The 19,073-nt window shown below is 44.8% G+C and overlaps 1 protein-coding gene across 50 annotated transcripts in view; it reads left to right on the top strand.

Moving 5' to 3' along the window:
- Window positions 1-19,073, top strand: part of DOCK9 (dedicator of cytokinesis 9) — a 298,290-nt gene that overhangs the window by 201,408 nt on the left and 77,809 nt on the right. For 29 of the 50 annotated variants that reach the window (XM_086330406.1, XM_086330405.1, XM_086330365.1 and 26 more), the window contains exons 24-33: window positions 919-1,034; window positions 1,306-1,375; window positions 2,176-2,301; window positions 2,871-2,942; window positions 10,602-10,748; window positions 10,944-11,027; window positions 11,946-12,057; window positions 15,356-15,534; window positions 15,778-15,891; window positions 17,885-18,005. In XM_086330406.1, the coding sequence (XP_086186532.1) occupies window positions 919-1,034; window positions 1,306-1,375; window positions 2,176-2,301; window positions 2,871-2,942; window positions 10,602-10,748; window positions 10,944-11,027; window positions 11,946-12,057; window positions 15,356-15,534; window positions 15,778-15,891; window positions 17,885-18,005 (1,141 nt within the window). Of the gene's footprint in view, window positions 1-918; window positions 1,035-1,305; window positions 1,376-2,175; window positions 2,302-2,870; window positions 2,943-10,601; window positions 10,749-10,943; window positions 11,028-11,945; window positions 12,058-12,389; window positions 12,432-15,355; window positions 15,535-15,777; window positions 15,892-17,884; window positions 18,006-19,073 lie in introns of all 50 variants that reach the window. The other 21 variants (XM_086330357.1, XM_086330355.1, XM_086330380.1 and 18 more) reach the window with 1 other exon arrangement.

The following is a 19,073-nucleotide window of genomic DNA, read 5'->3' as shown; positions in this document are numbered from 1 at the left end:
ACGACCGAGTGACTGCACAACAACAATGCACGTAACCAGCCCTAGCTTTGTGCAGACAGGAGGCTCCTGGGGCGAGCAGGAGGGTTGGTCCAGGGGAGTCTCACCCAGAACATGATTCTAGGGGAGCAATAGCTAAACATGTGTTCTAGGCATTGGGACAAAACAGATGAAGTGTGAGAAGTGGAATTGGTTTGATTTAAGCAAGGAAAATGGAATGGGGATTCTGAAATCCCTGCTTCAAGTCCCCTTTCAGCTATATCATAGGAGCCATGCAACTTGAAGAAGAACCTTTTATTCATTCTCCATTGCTGCTCTTAACAAATTACTGCAGACTTGGTGGCTTTAGCGACTTCATTTTCACTTTCACTTTGGTGGCTTTAAACAACACAAATCTGTTTTCTTGCACGTCTTGTAACTCTGAAGTCTGACATGAGTCTCACTGGGCCACACCCAGGATGTTATTAACAGGGCTGAGTTCCTTTCTGTAAGCTCTGGGAGTTGATCTACTTCCCGGCCTTTTCCAGCTCCTAAAGGATCCTTCATTCCTTGGCTTGTGGCCCCTTCCCACATCTCAAAGCCAGCAATGTTGCATCTCGGAGCATTCTTCCCCTCCACTCTCCTGCTCCCTCTTTGACTTCTAAGGACCCTCGTGATTGCTTTGGGCCCTCCTGGATAATCTAGCAGAGTCTCCCATCTCAAGGCCAGCTAATCTGACTAGCAGCCCTAATTCCCCTTTGCCATATAACATAGTCACAGGTTCTGAGGCTTCGGACATAGACATCTCTGTCCAGTAGGTTACCACTGTCTCCCTTTGTTTCAATGGGTTTCTTCCATCTGTGTTTGAAGCTGAGTGGAAATTTCTTGGGGTCAGTTTACTTTTAAAATGATAACATGAACCTTGCCATCCCACACCCGTAGAGCCTGCACGCGATGGAGGGTCACGTGATGATCGCCTTCTTGCCCACCATCCTAAACCAGCTCTTCCGCGTCCTCACCCGAGCAACCCAGGAGGAGGTTGCGGTCAACGTGACACGGTGAGCGAGGTGGAAAGGTGGTCCTTCTTCCCTCTCAGTCTGTCCACATCTGGAGCACAGCCATATGTATCTGGGGTGCCAGTACATGTTGAACATGATATTTAAGAAACTTGTTTTGATTCCATATGTGGGGACCCCATCCAATGCCTCATTTCCTCGTTTCCTGTGGTGCCAGTAGCATCATCATTGTTGTACTGCTACTGTGATAATAATGAAATGTTTCCATTTCCACATTACTATTCATTGCTTTATTCATTCCTGTGGTGTGTAGGGTCATTATTCATGTGGTTGCCCAGTGCCATGAGGAAGGATTGGAGGGCCACTTGAGGTCATATGTTAAGGTATGTAAATTAAACTGCCCCGGTCATTCAGATCTGTGGCTCTCCAACTTTTCTTCTAAGGACCTATTTTATTTTCCTTAAATCTAGTTATTTGAAGATGTATTTTGGATAACACTTAACACCTCTGCTTTCTCTTCTATTCCTGTGTACCTGAATGAGGGGGATGTCCAAAGAGGGGCAGCCATTCATTTATTTCCTTAATTTCATCCTTTCAGCTACATTTCTTTCTTTAAGGGTTTTTTCAAATAATGTGAGCCAAATGATATAGAGGTTTAAAGATGGAAGGTTAGCTCTAGCCACCATCAAATTGGACTATGTAGGAAAGCAAGAGATGACATTAGATAAATGTCAACAAGTTCATCATTTACATACAATATTCAGTGAACACAGTGGCCTTTACTGTTCTGAATAGTACACATGTTCTATTTAGCCTTGAACACCTCTGAATTGTAGTTGTGTATTAGTTTATATTTAAACTAAGTTGGGGTGCTTCAAGGAATCAGTTGCTGCATGTCAGTCATGTGACACGTTGATTACAGTTTTGGGGAGCTAGTGTTCTGTCCTGGAAGACCCACCAGCTGAGTCAGATGGTTCACGTGTTTTGATGGGTTCCCTGAAGACACCCTGGGCTCCCTCTTCCTGTCACATGACACCCACCCTTCCCACCTTCCGTGTCCACACCTTCCTCTCCCACCCATCAGTGATACCTGGTCCCTGGTCTCCATCCTTGGGAGCCTCTCCAACTCTCAATCCATCTTGGAGAACCAGTGCACTAAAGTATCTTTCCCCTTTCTTCAAAGTATGCATATAAGGCCGAGCCATATATTGCTTCTGAATACAAGACAGTGCACGAAGAGCTGACCAAATCCATGACCACAATTCTCAAGCCTTCTGCCGACTTCCTCACCAGCAACAAACTACTCAAGGTACGTCGGGAGGGCCAGTGTGGCTTTGCGGTGAGCAAATTGAAGAAACTTCAAACTTCCTGGCCTGATCAATTTCACCCTCTTTGTGCTTTTGGAGACAGTCAGCAGCTCCTCAAAGCAGGTAACAGAGATAACTCTTCAGTAGCAACTTTGCTGTTAATGCTTCTGCTCCAAAGCGAGCCACAAGGCATTACTACATTCAGAGTTTCACAGTCATATTCAGACCAGTGGCGGACACTGAGTTAGAGACTGTAGAGGCAAGCGTCTGCAGGTGGGAGTCAGCCGAGAGGAATGGCCTCGTATGAGATCCGGGGCGCCTGTGGCTGGCTGTGCCACGGTAGGTGTAAGCGCCCAGTTTCCCAGTGGGACAGCGCTGTTTACTGCTGGACACATGGAAGCAGGTGCAGATCTGCCTTGCCCCTCAGGTCCGAACATTCGTCAGGAGGTTCAGCTGTGTTTTCAGGTCATACTTGTTTCACGTCAGTGACCTTACTAACAGAGTAAATGACTTGTCTTCTGATTTGTTGTTTTCCTTACTGGATTCTTTTTTTCTTTTTTTTTTTTTTTAGTATTCGTGGTTTTTCTTTGAAGTTTTGATAAAATCCATGGCTCAGCATTTGATAGAGAACTCCAAAGTTAAGGTATGTCACTTCCTCTCAAAGTTCGCCTAGTAGTTCTCAGGGGAAAGTCTCTTTCATTGTAGCCAGCACTTATTAAAGCTCTCTGGGTGCCCGTCCCAGTACTGCTCTAGGGGCTTTCTGAGTAGTAAGGCGTTTTAGCTTTACAACAACCCGACAGGCGAAAGTGCTAGTCTCGCCCCTTGTTTTATGGATGAAGAAGCTAAGACCAGAGTGCATGAGTGCCCAGGGCCGTGCTATGGTGCGTGGAGGGAGGGGGCTTTGTGACCAGTCTGGCTCCAGAGCCCACGTTCATGGAGCACTGTGTTATTAAAAATCCAAACAGAAGTATGTCTTTTCCTTTGACTAGCTTAGAAGTCTTCACATTTGTGGAAGTAGGAGTAGCAGCTTAAGCATTCATTTAAAATGTAATTACCCGGTGTTTCTTAAGTGTCTTGAACGTGGTACATTATTCTCAGGAACTTGGATGGGAAAATCTAATATGACCACACGGCCTTGGTAGCCAATGAGTGGACTCAGAGACACAACTCCATCCCTGCCAGACACCTCCTCCCTGTGGTTCCCAGATGTGTGTGGCTCTCTGGGTCCCAGGCTGTCCCCTGGTCCCTGCTGGTCTCTGCCACAAGATGAACTGACTCTGGACTGACACCACCACTGGCTGTCTGAGGCTCAGTGTAGATACATATTTATAGGATTCCAATGCAGTAAACCCAGGTGGCCATGGGCAGAATTGCTCCTGAGACTCTCTGGGTCCCAGAATTGCTGTGTGATGGGATTCTTGCTGCATCTTAGCTCCGCAGAAGTGGAGTCTCGGGGCATGTGGTTGGGCGCGGTGGGTGCTTGAGCAGGGAGCAGTCGTCTTGGAGCCCAGCAGCCCCTGCAGTGAATGTGGGAAGGATAAGGGGGCCCGAGGGAGGGAGGCTTGAGCTCTGGGCCCGCTGGACCAGGGATCTGGGTGCATAGCAAGCCTGGGGAAGGGCTTGTGGATTTTGTCAGGTGGGAGGGTGGGGTTCCGAACCTAAAGCTGTGCTTTCTGCTATAGAGCCAGTGCTGGAACCTGAGGAGGTTTCCTTTTTTTTTCCCCCTTTTTAAATCCAATTTTAGTGCACAGGAAGATGCCAGATGGAGGTGGGCCCTGCCTTCCACAGAGTAACGCACCATCGAAATCATGCCAGCACAGCCTGCCAAGGGAAAAATCTAGCAGATTGTCTCCTTGGCAGTATGCAGCTAACTAGGCACACTCACACACGTGTGCGTGCACACACACACACATACCCTCACCATGTTATGTTATACTGCCTTTCTGTTAAAGGTGTCATCTCCTATTCAAGACAGCCTCTAGGCCAGTCTTAGTCTGCTGAGACTGCCATCACAAGTACAATACTCCGGGGGCTTGCACAACAGAAACTCATTTCTTTGTGATTCTGGAGGGAAGAGGTCTGAGAGCAAAGTGTCTGTAGGGCTCGTTTCCTCTGAGGTGTCTCTCCTTGGTTTATGGGAGGTCTTCTCCCTGCTTGTCTGCATCCTAATATCCTCCTTGCGTGTCCTGTAAGGTTAAGGCCTATCTTGATGACCTCATTTTATCCTAATTTCCTCTTCGAAGACCCTATCTCCAAAAATACTCCCATTCTGAGGTGGGCTTAGGACTTCAACATCGGGCTTTTGGGGGGTAGTCGGGGAGAGGGACACAATTCAGTTTACAACAAGGCCCTACTGGATTTTCATTATTTTTGTCTTTAAACGGGATCACTTCAGAGACTGGCAACTTGATTATATTTTTTAAAATAGCCAATTTGTTCAGAAGGTATTCGCTGAGCCCTTATTATATGCCAGTCTCAAAGGTTATGCAGTTAAATGCACTGTGGTTCGTGCCCTCATGGAGATCAGGTGGGAAGATGTGCAGTTAGACCACGGGAGCTCTGGTCAAGGAGGTGAGGAACACGTCTGAAACATTTCTGAGAAGTGTATTTAAAATCAAATATCAAATGGCACTAGTGGTAAAGAATCCACCTGCCAGTGCAGGAGAGGCAAGAGACATGGGTTTGATCCCTGGGTCAGGAAGATCCCCTGGAGGAGGAAATGGCAACCCACTCTGGTATTCTTGCTGGGAAACCCCATGGACAGAGGAGCCTGGTGGGCTACAGTTCATGGGGTTGCGAAGAGTCAGACACAACTGAGCACACACAGGTCAGTGTCGTCTAGCCTAGAACTGTGATCGAAAGTTAATAAAGGATTGTGTGCGTTCTTTTCTCAAGATGCCAAATTAAACCACAGAATTTGGGGGTTAATAGAGACCAAAAAGCCACCTTCTTGTGCAGCTGCCCCCTTATTTCACGAAGGTGGATGGTGGAGGTCTAGACCCATGAAGATCTAGATCCTTGCCCAGGATCACACAGCCTTGCAGAACCAAGAATCCTGCCAAAGTCAGAGTCAGCCCCTCACCAGTGTCCTGCCATTCCCAGCCTATAGCCCAATTCTCTAGCTCCACAGATAAACATTTAGTTTATCCTTTAGGGCTTTACACAGGCCACTCAAGTGCTGCCATGCACAACCTTTTCTGTAAGTTAATTATATCCTGATCTCAAAACAGCATTCGGAGGGTTTTTAGAGGTAGTTTATTTTAAAGCATTCCAGCTTGAAAAGAAACACAGGCATCCAAAAAGAGAATGCTTAACCATAACATGATTTACTATAAAAAGGGATTCTGAACACCTGCTCACCACTCCGGGGAGTCCGACACTGGTCACTTTTAGAGGGGCTCCCCTCCCCCGTGACTTCTGCTTCCGTGTCACCCAAGATACCACCCTTTCTCTAAATCATGCCGCCCTTCCCTGAAACCACACGTTTTTAATTTTTGTAGGTCTTAAAAATTAAAGTAGAGTTGCTTTACAATATTATATACATTACAGGTTGTAATTGTGATTCATAATTTTAAAGGTTATATTCCATCTGTAATTATTATAAAACATTGGCCATATTCCCCTTGTTGTACTATATATCCTTGCAGCTTATTTTACACCTAATAGTTCTTGCCTCTTCTTCCCCTGGCTCTATATTGCCCCTCCCAATTCCCTTTCCCCATGGTAACCACTAGCTAAATCACACCTTGGTCTAGGAACTTCTCTTCAGCTTTTGAAGCCTGCAGTCACTTTGCCTCATATCTTAAGTGATGAGTTGTATATGGTTGCATCAGCTGTTTTAGTGCTTGTCCTGCATCTGTAAAGTTGCATGCCCCAGTCTCCAGCCCCTGTGCTCTGGATTTAGGGAACAAGTTCATATTCACCATTTCTGTACCATTGGTGGTTTCCAGAATCATGGTCAAATCCCCTTAGAGTTTTTCTGTTTTTAGGCTGAAGATTGTCAAAATACTCCAATGTTTATAATCCTGACCTTGACCTTTTTCCTCACTGGTGAGTCTTGTCTTCAGTTGCTGTAAGCAGGCGCACACCTGTCTCGTAGGAGCACCTGGGCCATGGTTCACAGAAGAGCTAGACAGTGCTTTCAGTGTCCTTGAAAGTCTGCCACAAACCAGCACTTGGGGTCATAGAGTGTGATGAGCCTCGGTCTTCATTTTCCACTCCCAGTGCTGGCCAGGCCGTTTCATCTGATGCACACATATAGGGAGGGACAGACCTGCACGCTGTCGTGCCGAAGGTGGAGGCAATGTCATGTGTCCACCTGCCCATCCCCAGCCAATCAAACTATGACCCCTTTGCAGAGGAGAGCTGAGCATCAGAGCCTCTCTCTGAACTAGCATCTGAAATGGTCAATTTCCATACCGCTGCAGATGGACCTGCGAAGTTTGGATTGATTACCTGTGACCATTCCAGACTTCAGTGTTCCATAGGTGATGTGCTTAGAATGTATAATAAGTCGTTTTGGGGGGAAAATGCAAAATAGGCCTCATTGTGGCCTCCTGAGGAGTTCCCAACCCCCAGCTCCACCCTGCCTCTAAGGTCAGTGTACTTTAGGTTTTTCTTCCCTGTGGTTTAGTTTTAGCAGCTATAATTTCAGCAGACTCATTTTGAGTTTCCTTCCCTCCCATGTTGACTCAAGCAAATTGTTAGCATTCCACAGGTGCTCCTGCAGGAAGCTGGAAACCTGGCTGGGGACAGGCCGAACCTCTTCCCTTAAGTGTCAGTTGTTTAGCTTTCAGCCATTTTCTGTCTTAATTGAGCAAGAAAAGAGCTTTCATTTGAAGAGTGAAAGAAGGGCAGTGTGGTTCCTGTTCTGAGTGGACTGCCTGGACTTCTCCTGAACGATATGTGAAACTCTGTGCATCTGAGATGGCAGAATGGTTAACAGCCATGCTTCCGTCCACGAGGGTGTGTTTCCAACAGTGTGTGCTCCAGGCAGAGCATTGAGGAGAGATGCAGGCAGAGTGGAGAGTGCGGCCTCCACCGTGCAGTTGACAGAGTCCTTGGAGAAGGAGAACACGCATTTAGAGGAGAACGTGTGAAGGTGTCCGTGTGAGCTCCAACACAAGAGGACATTCGTGTGGTGCTGGAGCTGGAGCTCCACCTGGGCCTTGGAGGCCGCCTCCCTTGTGGGAGTAGAATGGGGGTCCGGCAGAGGAAGGAGCTCATGCCCAGGTACGGGCTCAGGCTGAGGGTAGAGGGAAGAGTGCAAACAGGATTAGCTCAGAGACAGCGATGAGACTGTGGGGGAGCTTTGCGGGCAAGCAGCGGACAGTTAATAGAGATCCTGGAGAGGAAGGGTAGTGACAAGGTGAAATTGAGTGTGCATTACCAGAGTGGTTGGAAAACTTTTATACCAACAAGTCTACCTTCCCCCTGGAGTTTGAATAGTCTGTGGGCAGGCAGACCTCTCACCAGCAGCATCTGCTGGAGGCAGAGATGGTGGGGGCTGGGCCGCCATGGACGCGGCCGCAGCACTGAGGGAAGATCCCGCAGCAGGACGTGGTCAGGAGTAGCGTTTCATTTGGCCAGGAAGTCCCCTGCCATCTTAGCGTCCTGTCCTGAGCCACCACTCATGTACTTACTGCCCTACATCAGCTCGTTAGCTTGGGTCATGTGCTTCCACCTCAGTTTGTGGCGCTCTCCGTAAAACCGTCTCATCACCTCAGTCTTCATCGCCCTTCCGTGTGCATCTTACCTCATTGCTGTGTTGCCAAATTAGGACTCTTGACAATAGCTGTTTGTCACAAGGGGGAGCTTCATCTCACCCTTCAAAGGCACTGAGTTATCACCTCCTAATCGCCGAGCAGTATTGTTGGTTGGTTGGTATGTTAATTATACATCACTCTTCACCACACTTCTTTCCTTTTAATAAAAAAAATTATTATAGAAAATTTTAAAAGGAAAGGGAGTAGTTTAATGAAACTCACGTACCTCTCACCCACTCAGCTTCAACAGTTATCAACACTCTGCCATTCTTGCTTTATGTATCCACCCCCATACTTCTCTTTTTCCTAGAGTATTTTAAGAACATTCCCTCAATATTTTATCATTTCCTCTGTAAAACTATAGTGTATAATATCCAATGGGTAAAGCCTTTAAAGAATAACCATTGCACCATTATGATACTCAATAAAGTTAGCAATATTTCTTTATCATCATCTAACACCCCATCTGTATTCAGGTGTCTCAAAAGTGTCATTTTACAGTTGGTCTGAATCAGGATCTAAACACTGTCCACACATTGCCATGGGTTGATGTGGCCCTGATGTTCTCTTGGCCCCTCACACTGTTCCTTCTCCATTTGTTTGTTTCTTAATGCAGTGTATTTGTTGAAGAAAGTAGGCCGCCTGACCTGCAGAATTCCCCACACTCTAGATCTGGCCGATTGTAAGCTTGCAGTAATGCATCACATGATTCTCTGTACCGTCTGTTTCTTGTGTAGTGACATCTAGAGGCTAAACTGCTTTCAGGTTTGATTTTCTATGTGGCAAGGATACACCTTAGCTGGTACTCCTGTATCTTACTTATCAGGAGGTATAGGATGCCCAGCTGTCCCACTTTTGCTTGTGATAATATTGACTCATAGGTCCATGTGGTCCACCCCATCCCTCCATTATAGAATTTTCCATCCACTTTTCATGGTTTAAGCAGCTGTTAACTCAGCGCCATTCGGTAGGCTTTTCTTGGGAGACCTCGTTTTTTAGGAGTGGCTGGCTTGGGAGCTGGCATTCATGCCTAGTGGTTAGAGTTGGCCTTGCCCGAGTTCCTGATAGCTAATGGTTGATGGAGGCTGACACCTCAGGATCTAGAGTTACTGGTTTGCCAGAATGGAACAAAATCCTTTTGGAATTTCAGATTTTACTGTTCTGTTTATGAAAGTAGATAAACTTCCAATTCTTATGACTTGATCCTTCCCTCACTGGATTCTTGAGTTTATGTACATTTACAAAGATTGTCTTGTTATTGGTGTGAGAACTGAGATTATTGTAAAGCTGGAGTTCCCAAATTTCATTATAGTTTCTGGTATTTAAAGCATAAAATAATGCATGCTCTCATACCAAAATACCTAGGCTCCAGTTCTAGTTTTACAAAATGCTGTTTATTTGCTATTAAGATACTGGTTTGGCTCCTCCAAAATAGGCCAAAATAATAGTGGCTTTGATAAGACAATAGGTTCATTTCTCTCTTTTAGAAAATTATGATCCATAGGCAGCTCAAACAGTGGGAAGCTTGTCCTGCAAGGTCATTTGGGGACTCACGTTCCTATCCAATTATCCAGCCCAGGTAGCATCCTTGTCTGCATGGTTGAGAAGCTGGCTCACCACCACCCCACATTCCAGGCAGTGGCAAAGAGAAGGATTCGGAAGGCAAGCGTAACTTCCTCTTATAGCCCATTGGCCAGAATGAGTCACATGACCATTATCTTGCCACAAGTTATGCTGGGAAATGTAGCCTCTAGCTGGGAGGCCATGTGTCCCTGTCAAACCCTGGCATTCTGCCACTAAAAGGGAGAAGGGAAGGAAGGTCAGTTAGTATTCTTTATTGAATCTTTTCAAGCTTCAGTTTCCTCTTGTCTGTAACATAGGGATGGAAACACCCCCTGCTATGGGGTTAGAATCACATGCATGCATGGACCATCCAGTACAGCCCGCTTCCCATTCTGGGTCCTCAGTAAATTGTTCCACTTATGGAGCAGGAGAGAGGTGGGAGAGGGGGCAGTATGGCCTCACAGAGCAGAAAGCACACAGGCCTTGAACTCACTGTATAAATAGATCGAGGTTTGAGTCTCTGTTATTGTTAGCTGTGTGACTGAAGCCACATTTACCTGACCTCTCTGATTCTCTATAAAATGAGAGTGTTTAAGAATTTAATGAAAAGGTTATATAAAAATATCTAGTACAGTGCCCAGTATGTAGAAGACACATGGTAAGTAGTAGCTAATCGCTAAGTGATCTGTGTGTAATTTCTTAGGTATGCATTCCTGACAGAGAAAAAAAATTACTATGTAAAGTTAAAGAGGACTCCTCCTGAGCAGTTTCAACTAGTGACATACAGTCACCATTCTGTGCGTGTTCAGTTTGAGTACTTGAGGCTTAACCCTAAGCCAGTGCTTTCTAAAGCAATCTCTGCATTTTACTTTGGCTGATTTGAATGCCTGTACCTTTCAGAGATGAGATTTCTTTTCCCCAAAAAACAGTTCAACTTAAAAAAATAATCAGCGTTTGCTCTAAACCCTTTTCAGCTGTTGCGAAACCAGAGATTCCCTGCCTCCTATCATCATGCGGTGGAAACTGTTGTGACTATGCTAATGCCTCACATCACGCAGAAGTACCGAGATAACCCGGATGCGTCCAAGAACGCCAACCACAGCCTGGCTGTGTTCATCAAGGTGGGGGGCCCTCCAGCAGGGAGGGCGTCCACTGGGGGCCAAATGCGCTCTTTCTAGCAGAGTGACTCATACACAGTAGGTGCTCAGCGAATGTGTTTATGCCAGAGGATAAACTTATCCACAGTAAACACTGATTTGAACCCAACTTTCCACTACAGCCTGAATACTTACCTTTGTGGGTTGTTTCCTCCGCAGAGATGTTTCACCTTCATGGACAGGGGCTTTGTCTTCAAGCAGATCAACAACTACATCAGCTGCTTTGCTCCTGGAGATCCTAAGGTAGTGTGTGTGCCTGCATGTGCGTGTGTGTGTGTTACACACTGCTTTTTGTCTCTCTGAGTGAATCCAGATACCTACCTATTTCTCTGGGTTCACATCAGAATTTTCTTTCAGTCCCAGAGGCACTACTCACTGCCCTCCCTTGGAGATACTAACTATTAATAACTAGTACTCACAGTAGTATGTGAGATATTGTGTGTGTGTGTGTAGTTAGTCATGTCCAACTGTTTATGACCCCTATGGAATATAGCCCACCAGGGTCCTCTGTCAATGGGATTTCCCAGGCAAGAATACTGGAGTTGCCATTTCCTTCTCCGGGGGATCTTCCCAACCTAGGGATCAATTCTGCATCTCCTGCATTGGCAGGCTGGTTCTCTACCACTGAGCCACCAGGGAAGCCTGTGTAAGATATTAGAGACACAGTAATTCCAAATGCAACATAAACATACCTGTTGGTTTTTCTCATAAATACCTGAAATGACTCTCAGCTGCACAATTAAAAGTATTCTTGTTACAAATCATAGTTTGTTTAACAAGGTAACAGAAGGAACCACAGCCTTTCTCTGCCAGAATTTTCTGTTTCTTCCCTTGGGTATCTATTTTAAAGGTCTGCCTTTCTCACTTTTTTCTTGCTTTGAATCTGGTCTGTAATTATAAGCTGCCCGAAATCCTTTATTGAAGTTGGAGGAGCATAAATAATAAATGCCCTAAAAGTCAGTGGAGAACATTATTTAGCAAAATGTGTTCCCCGGTTTTCAAATGAATCCCTGAAGCCATGCTGAAATCTGTAAAGTACCCTAGAGCATGTAGCCCTGAGACAGGGAAGGAGCCATAGGCACCACGTCATTCCTCAGGGGTTTCTTAGGAGGCTGTGCAGAGTATCTGTAACTTATGACTATAACCATTTTTTTCCTGCAGACCCTCTTTGAATACAAATTTGAATTTCTCCGTGTGGTGTGCAATCATGAACATTATATTCCTTTGAATTTACCAATGCCATTTGGAAAAGGCAGGATTCAAAGATATCAAGGTAATCTATCTTTAAATATATTAATCCTAGTCTTTTCAAAAAGAGAGCCATTCATTTTAAATAAGAGAATTAGTTCACACATGACATTAAGAATATCTGACATTTTTCATTGGTGAATTCATTTTTTTTCTCGTTTCTATTTTTTTTTTTTAATTGATAAAATGCTTCATAGGAACTTAACTTTTTTTTTTAGCAAACTTACCAGACTATTGATCATGCCAGTGTGACTCTTTTTTCATTGAACAATTCCATTGCTTAAACAATAGAAATCCTTTTTATTTACTGTAGTTTGTTTTTATTTGTTTCACTTTTCCTTTTTTCTTATGAATTAGCTTTTCTTTCACCAACTGTGGAGTCAAATGACACTCCTGTAGGTAGGTGTGGGGTGTGACGCTGCTTTCTTGCATCTTCCTCCTTTAAAAGAAAAAGAATGCAAGTGATTGCTGAAACGCTTACGTGTGCTACGCATTTAGACATTTCCCATGTACTTGGATCAATTTTAAAATTCACGATAAGCCAGTGAATTTGTTCTCACTGTAGCTAACACATCCATAACATCCCTGGGAGGCGTCTTGTTTTTTGCTCCTGGGATCACTAGGTCCTCTAGGAGGCTTCTTTAAGAAGTAAAGCAAACAAACAAAAAACGCTGCTTCACTTCTAAAGTGTATTCTCCCACTGTTTTCCTAGTCCTTGTTTATAGCAGTAGCCGTAACCTTTGTCACACGCAACACGGCTTTTCACATGCTTTCTATGTTTGCATGTTGAGTCTTTATTAACTGTTCTGTATCCTTTCTGAGTTTGAAGAGAATTAAGCTCACAGAGATTTCTTTGTCTTCGTTGAGTAAGTAATTGAGTAAGACTAGTCTCTCGGGTCTATCATAGTGCAGTATTTAGCACCTTGCATGTGCTCAGGATTATTTATGCTGCAGGAGAGAAAAAGTGGAAGGATGCCACCACACTATTTGTTGTTGCCTAGTCACTCAGTTGTGTCCAACTCTTTGCAACCCCATGGACTGTAGCCCATGAGGCTCCTCAGTCCATGGGATTCTCCAGGCAAGAATACTGGAGTGGGTTTCCATTTCCTCCTCCATCAAATTATTGATGACACCTAAATCAAGTGACCCTGAAATTCAGGGAGAAATACACAAAGGCACTCATTCAGAGACATAAATATCTTAAGTGCCCAAAAGAGGCTCAAACTGTCTATAAAAAGCAAGATAGGGACCGTGGCCTGACATTGGTTATCATGCATTCAGCAAATATTTGCCCAGCACCAACTCTACCTAACCTTGGGATACAGTTGTGGACAACAAGGATGAAGTCCCCGCCTGTCAGAGTGATGAGTGCTACGGAGAGGAAAAGTGAGGGAACGGGACAGGAAGTGGGTGACATTGAGATCCGGTGGCCAGGAAGAGCCTCACTGAGAAGGTGACTTTGGGGTAATAATTGGAAAAGGTGCAGGGTTGAGCATTCTGGGCCATTCAGAATCCCCCGCCCAACCCTGCCCCACCACCTGTCTCCCCCTGAGCTGTTCCCCACACACCAGACACACCTGCTGGTCCCAGCTCCTCACTCCTGATGCTTCTCAGCCTCACTCAGCACCTCGCTGGGGTCCTCATGTTCCTCCCAGCCAGTCACGCGGCCAGTCACTGGATCTGGGCCTGGCCAGGTCCTTGCCTCTCCCGGCACCCCACCCTGCCCTCTTAGCCCACCAGCAGTTACTGGCCCACCTGCCCTTGGGGACCATGACTGTCTTTTCCTCTCACCTGTCAGGGTGCTCAGGACAGCTCTTTCTGCCCAGTGGTCGGGCAGTGAACCTGTACTAATCTTCCCCACTGGCCCACCGCGAGACATGCACAAACTCTTGTAGACTGTCAGGGAATTTGGAGCTAGAGGGACAGGTGGCTTCGGTATGAATTTTCATAACTGCACCAGTAAGAATAAGGTTTTGTCTTTTTTTTAGCATTCTCCTTCCTCTCACCCTTCTCACCTGCTGTTCCACCTTCCTCTCTGCACACACACATACTCACACGCACACACACATGTGTACAGTTAAACCCATAAATAGTTTTCTTCTAAGGGACTCATGTGAATTCAGGCTATGAACTGTCTTTTCAATAATCTCTGCTTAAAACAGTGGACACGAGTGTTCTGGAAGGTCCTGGAAAGGCTTTCTAGGACTTGAGTGAGAATCTAAATAGGGTTAGAAACAACTGCCCAGCATGAGATTAAAACCAAAGTAGAGGCCCATTGACTTGCCTCTAACAATGGATGCGGTATAAGAATTTAAATCCAAGCCACAGCTTACTGGAAAAGTGTTATTTCAGCTTTAGAGTGTGGTGTTTAGCTACTTGTTTCTACCTTCCCTCAGTAGAGTTCACATTTGGTTACATCTTTTTTCTAGAAGAGCTTTCAGTCTTGTCTCTTAGCTTGCTGATGACTTAGCTAGTTTGATTTGGTGCTTTGTCCATTTTAGTTCTAGTTTATATTAGTTTTCTATTTGCTTTTTGAGGTACAGAAGTTTTAAGAGTATATTTGAGAAAATTCTATATTAAATAAGGTCTTCAGTGATAGCAAAATAAGTAGGTTATATGCTAACTTGGTCATTTTAAACACATTGGGTGGAGTATATGGGCATTAATGACCAGGAAATAGATAAATGAACCCATGTAGTGAAGAACATTTTAATAGGCCATGTATATATTTATTCTTTAGTTATGTGTTTGTTACGCACAAATTACTCCTCTATAATGTTGTCAGTTACTACAATATTTGAATTTCATATTAGTAACAAAATTACATTTGTAATATAATGTGCTGTTCTATATTCTAAAAATTGGTACTAAAACTATTCACTGACTTAATAATTACGTAGGATGTAATACTTTCTATAATCAAAATCCAGTGCATTTATATGGTGGTGGTGGCTTGGTCACTAAGTCGTGTCTGACTCTCTTGGTATCCCTGTGGACTGTAGCCCACCAGGCTCCCTGACCATAGGATTTCCCAGGCAAGAACACTGGAGTCGGTAGAAATTTCCTCCTCCAGGGGATCTTCCCAACCCAGGGATCGAACCTGGGTCTCCTGCATTGTGGATTGATTTAATTGTATTTAAACTCTGTTTACATTTTGGAGTGCAGAGCAGTGTTTTAGGTTATCAGCCTTTGGGAGCCAGATGTGACCACCTGTTGACACACACAGGGGAGCCTGAAAGGAAAGGGTGGGCTTGGTTTTTATTTTATTCAAAGAGTATTACATCCCTTCTAACTAAAGCAGTTTGTTTATATGCTCATTTCAGATCTCCAACTTGACTATGCATTAACAGACGAGTTCTGCAGAAACCACTTCTTGGTGGGACTCTTACTGAGGGAGGTGGGGGCCGCCCTCCAGGAGTTCAGGGAGGTCCGAGTGATTGCCATCAGCGTGCTCAAGAACCTGCTGATAAAGCACTCTTTTGACGACAGATACGCTTCCAGGGTGAGTGTTCTCTGATGCATGGAAATGTGACTGATAACATGACCTTCATTTTGAGTAATCCAAAGAAACAAGCAATTAGAAAATTAGTAACGATAGCACAAAAGCTTTCTCTGTTTATGCAATAAAATCTAACAGCCGCCTTTATAGGAAGGGTCCCAGTACAGGGCCTGGCCAGTGCTCGCCCAGGCCATCATTAAGCTCTCCAAGGCCAGGATTCACTTACACTGTGCATCTTTGTTCCAGAGCCATCAGGCGAGGATAGCCACTCTCTACCTGCCTCTGTTTGGTCTGCTGATTGAGAACGTCCAGCGGATCAACGTGAGAGATGTGTCTCCCTTCCCGGTGAACCCTGGCAGTGTACGTAAGCACACTCACACAGACACGGCCTGCATTTGTTTCCTGTGGCTTCCCTAACAAAACACCTCGGACAGGGTGGCCCAGAGCAAGTAGGAATTTATTCCTTCACTGTCAGGGGGCCAGAAATCCAAAATCAAGGTGTCAGCGGGGCTGGTTCCTTCTGGAGGTGCTGGGTGAAGAGCCAGGCTGTGCCACTCTCCCAGCCACTGGTGCTTGCCTGGAGCGCTTGCCGCGCTTGGCGGTGGCTGTGTGACTCTGCCTGTCTTCCCTGGTGTTCTCCCTGGTGTGCGTCCGTGTCCCTGGTATCCTGTCCCATCCTTATAAGGACACCAGGGCTTGGATTTCATCCACAGTGACCTCATCTTATCTTACATCTTAATGACATCTGCAGAGACCCTCTTTCCAAATAAGGTTGCATTCTGAGGTTCAGGGTGGATGTGCATTTGGAGGGACACTCTTCAACTATACACCCCTCCTTGTTGCCCCCCAAACCATAATAATCTACAGTAGTCTTGGTAAATTGCATTTCTGGCTAAGATGGGGTCAATTAGTAAACCTTCAACTCTTGTTAAAAATCATTCTTAAAAAAAAAATTATTATAAAAGCCATGCTTTCCTGATGGCTCATTTTCTTATAAGATGTCAGGATCTTTGTGTATCCAAGAAAAACTTATAGAGGAAGGAATTTTATTTAAAAAAAAAAAAAGCATAATTCTACATAATTCTAACCTGTGTATTACGAGATGTCAGTGCTAGTCCCAGTCCTGGTGTATTAATAGCATACCACACAGTCTTTGAAAAGCCACTTCTTTGGGCTTAATTTTCCATGTGTCTATAAAATTAGAAAGATAATCAGATTAGATGTCAGGGGGGACCAAGATGAGCAATCCCACCTCCCCTAATTGACCACCTTAATTTATTTTAGCCTTATGCAGATATTTAAAGGTATATTGGAAATTAAGTTGAGTGAAGGGTGATGCCAGGTATGATCTCAAAGCCTTTTGGTTGGAGACAGTTGGCTGTTAATTTGGACAGGTTAGCAGTTCAGTGTCCTTTTCTTGTTTGTTCTAGACCCTTGTACTGGCTCCATCGTTCGTCTTACCACTGTCATGATGGCATACACTGGGGAGTTTCCTTGTGTGTTTCTTTTCTGTCCCTTTTTCTCCTACAGTGGTGCTTTGTCCTGGTTTTTATACCTCTCTCCTCTGAGTACATCTCCTACCTGATGGTGCATTGAGAGGAGCCCTATTTGTAGAGCGTGTTTTGTGTCAATAGTTCCAAGGAGCATAAGTGGTCACTGTCCTTAAATGGGCTTCACCACACTCATCTCGCCCTCGCCAACACGGCCCTGCACCTGTGTGTTCTCTAAATCTGTCTGCTTTTCTAATCAGAATAAGCAATTCTGGGTCCTCTCTGTACTCCTTCAACCCTGAGAAACGTGAACACCATCTTTTTCTCTGGCTTCCATCGAAGTATAATCTCTGTTACAACACAACTTCACAATGAACACAATTTCTTGGGAGTTCACAAGAAGCGCCTAACCTGCAGAGGTTTTCACCACCGCTATTGTGAGGTCATTATTGCTCATTTGGGAGGATTTCTGATGTGAGAGAAAAACCAACATTCTAGTTAGAGCCCTCGAGGCTTCTTCTGAAGGAAGAAACCTGCTGAAATAACCAGCATCTAGAAAGATGCTAGGTATCCGAGCTGTGGAAAGGGAGAAATGCTAGACCTTCTGGGGGAAGACAGGACTCCCTGAGCCAAGGCTGCTCTGCCTCCCCAGGCCTGAAGTGCCCTACGCTCCCCACTCCTGCTGCAACCCGCCCCCTCCGTCCTCCCCGCACAGGCTCCATGCTGGTCCTCCCACCCCCACGTGATGGGCAGGCCAGGCCGTTCTGCCCTGTTCTCCCGCTCATGCTCATACTTCCAAGAATGGTTGGTAACTCTTTTAAAACCATCTTTAATGATTTCTTGTCTCTCTCCCCCTTCAACAGACTGTGAAGGAAGAATCCCTCACTTTGCCAGCAGTGAACCCGTTAGTGACGCCCCAGAAGTCTGGGGGCACGCTGGACACCAGCCTGCACAAGGACCTCTTTGGCGCCATCTCTGGCATTGGTAATGCTTGGACTCTGACCTGTTTCTGGCTAGTTGTACTCAAAAAGTGTCTTTAATCCAGTCATCCATTAGCTTTCAGATCAGAACTTTGAAATCTTGAGTTTCTGCTTCACATGTTCTTTTTCTTATTTTGCTGCTCAGCTCTGAAACCCCCCTCAACCCTACCCTGAAATAAATATCCCCAATTTGCAGGAATTCCGAATATAGTACACTTAATTGCATATTTGTCTTGTTTGCTTTGTGTTTAATGCATGTTAATTTTTCATTTTAAATCTTCAAATTAGATTGTTTATGCTTTTAGGAGAAGAAAATCTTTGCAGGTGTGTGTGGGGGGTTAGGGTTTATTTGTAGTGTTAATCATTTAGATGAAATGTGAGAAAGTAATTCCTGAAGGAGTTATTGGTTTATGGCTCGAATGCAATGCTGAAATCAGTTTTCTAAAATCTCTTTCCTAGAATGTTTTTTTTCCTATCTAAACTAATGTTAGAGCAGCCCCCATGGGGAGGAAAACAGATGGCATAATTCAAGATTCAAACTGAGTAGTTTTTCCGTTTAAAAAAATGCCTGAGAAATGTACTGATTAATATTCTGACTAATTGAGCCCATGTGCCAGCTCCTTCATAAAGATAATGGTGCAAAAATATACATACATCTTCACAGACACTCACAGGCTTATGCTGTCTCTATCTCTCCCTCTGTTTTACACCACAGTTTGAATAAATGAAGCACCCAACTGTGGCTGGTGCTCAGACCACCCAATGATGGAATTAACCCCCAGGGCTTAATAAAAGGGCAGAATAAATGCCCCCAGAATAAAAGGGCAGTCCTTTTATCTAATTAATCTGCAGGCTTATTGTTCATTCTGAGTTTATGTCCTTAGCTTTTGTGTTGTTCTTGTTAACATGCTATTTCATGTAGGCAACGAAGCTGGCCAGACTATGAAATTGGAAACCTCACACCAGTGCTCAGATTTATCCTCGAACACCCATACAGTCTTTAATCTTGCTTATGTTTATGTGTATTTTTCATAGTTCTGTTTACCTCATTTGGCACCGTAAAGATGAAATG

The sequence above is a fragment of the Bos grunniens genome, chromosome 12, assembly GCF_055505025.1.
Source record: "Bos grunniens cultivar Pamir isolate PY7600 chromosome 12, Bosgru_T2T1.0, whole genome shotgun sequence".
NCBI lineage: Eukaryota > Metazoa > Chordata > Mammalia > Artiodactyla > Bovidae > Bos > Bos grunniens.
This window is presented reverse-complemented; position numbering and strand designations above follow the sequence as displayed.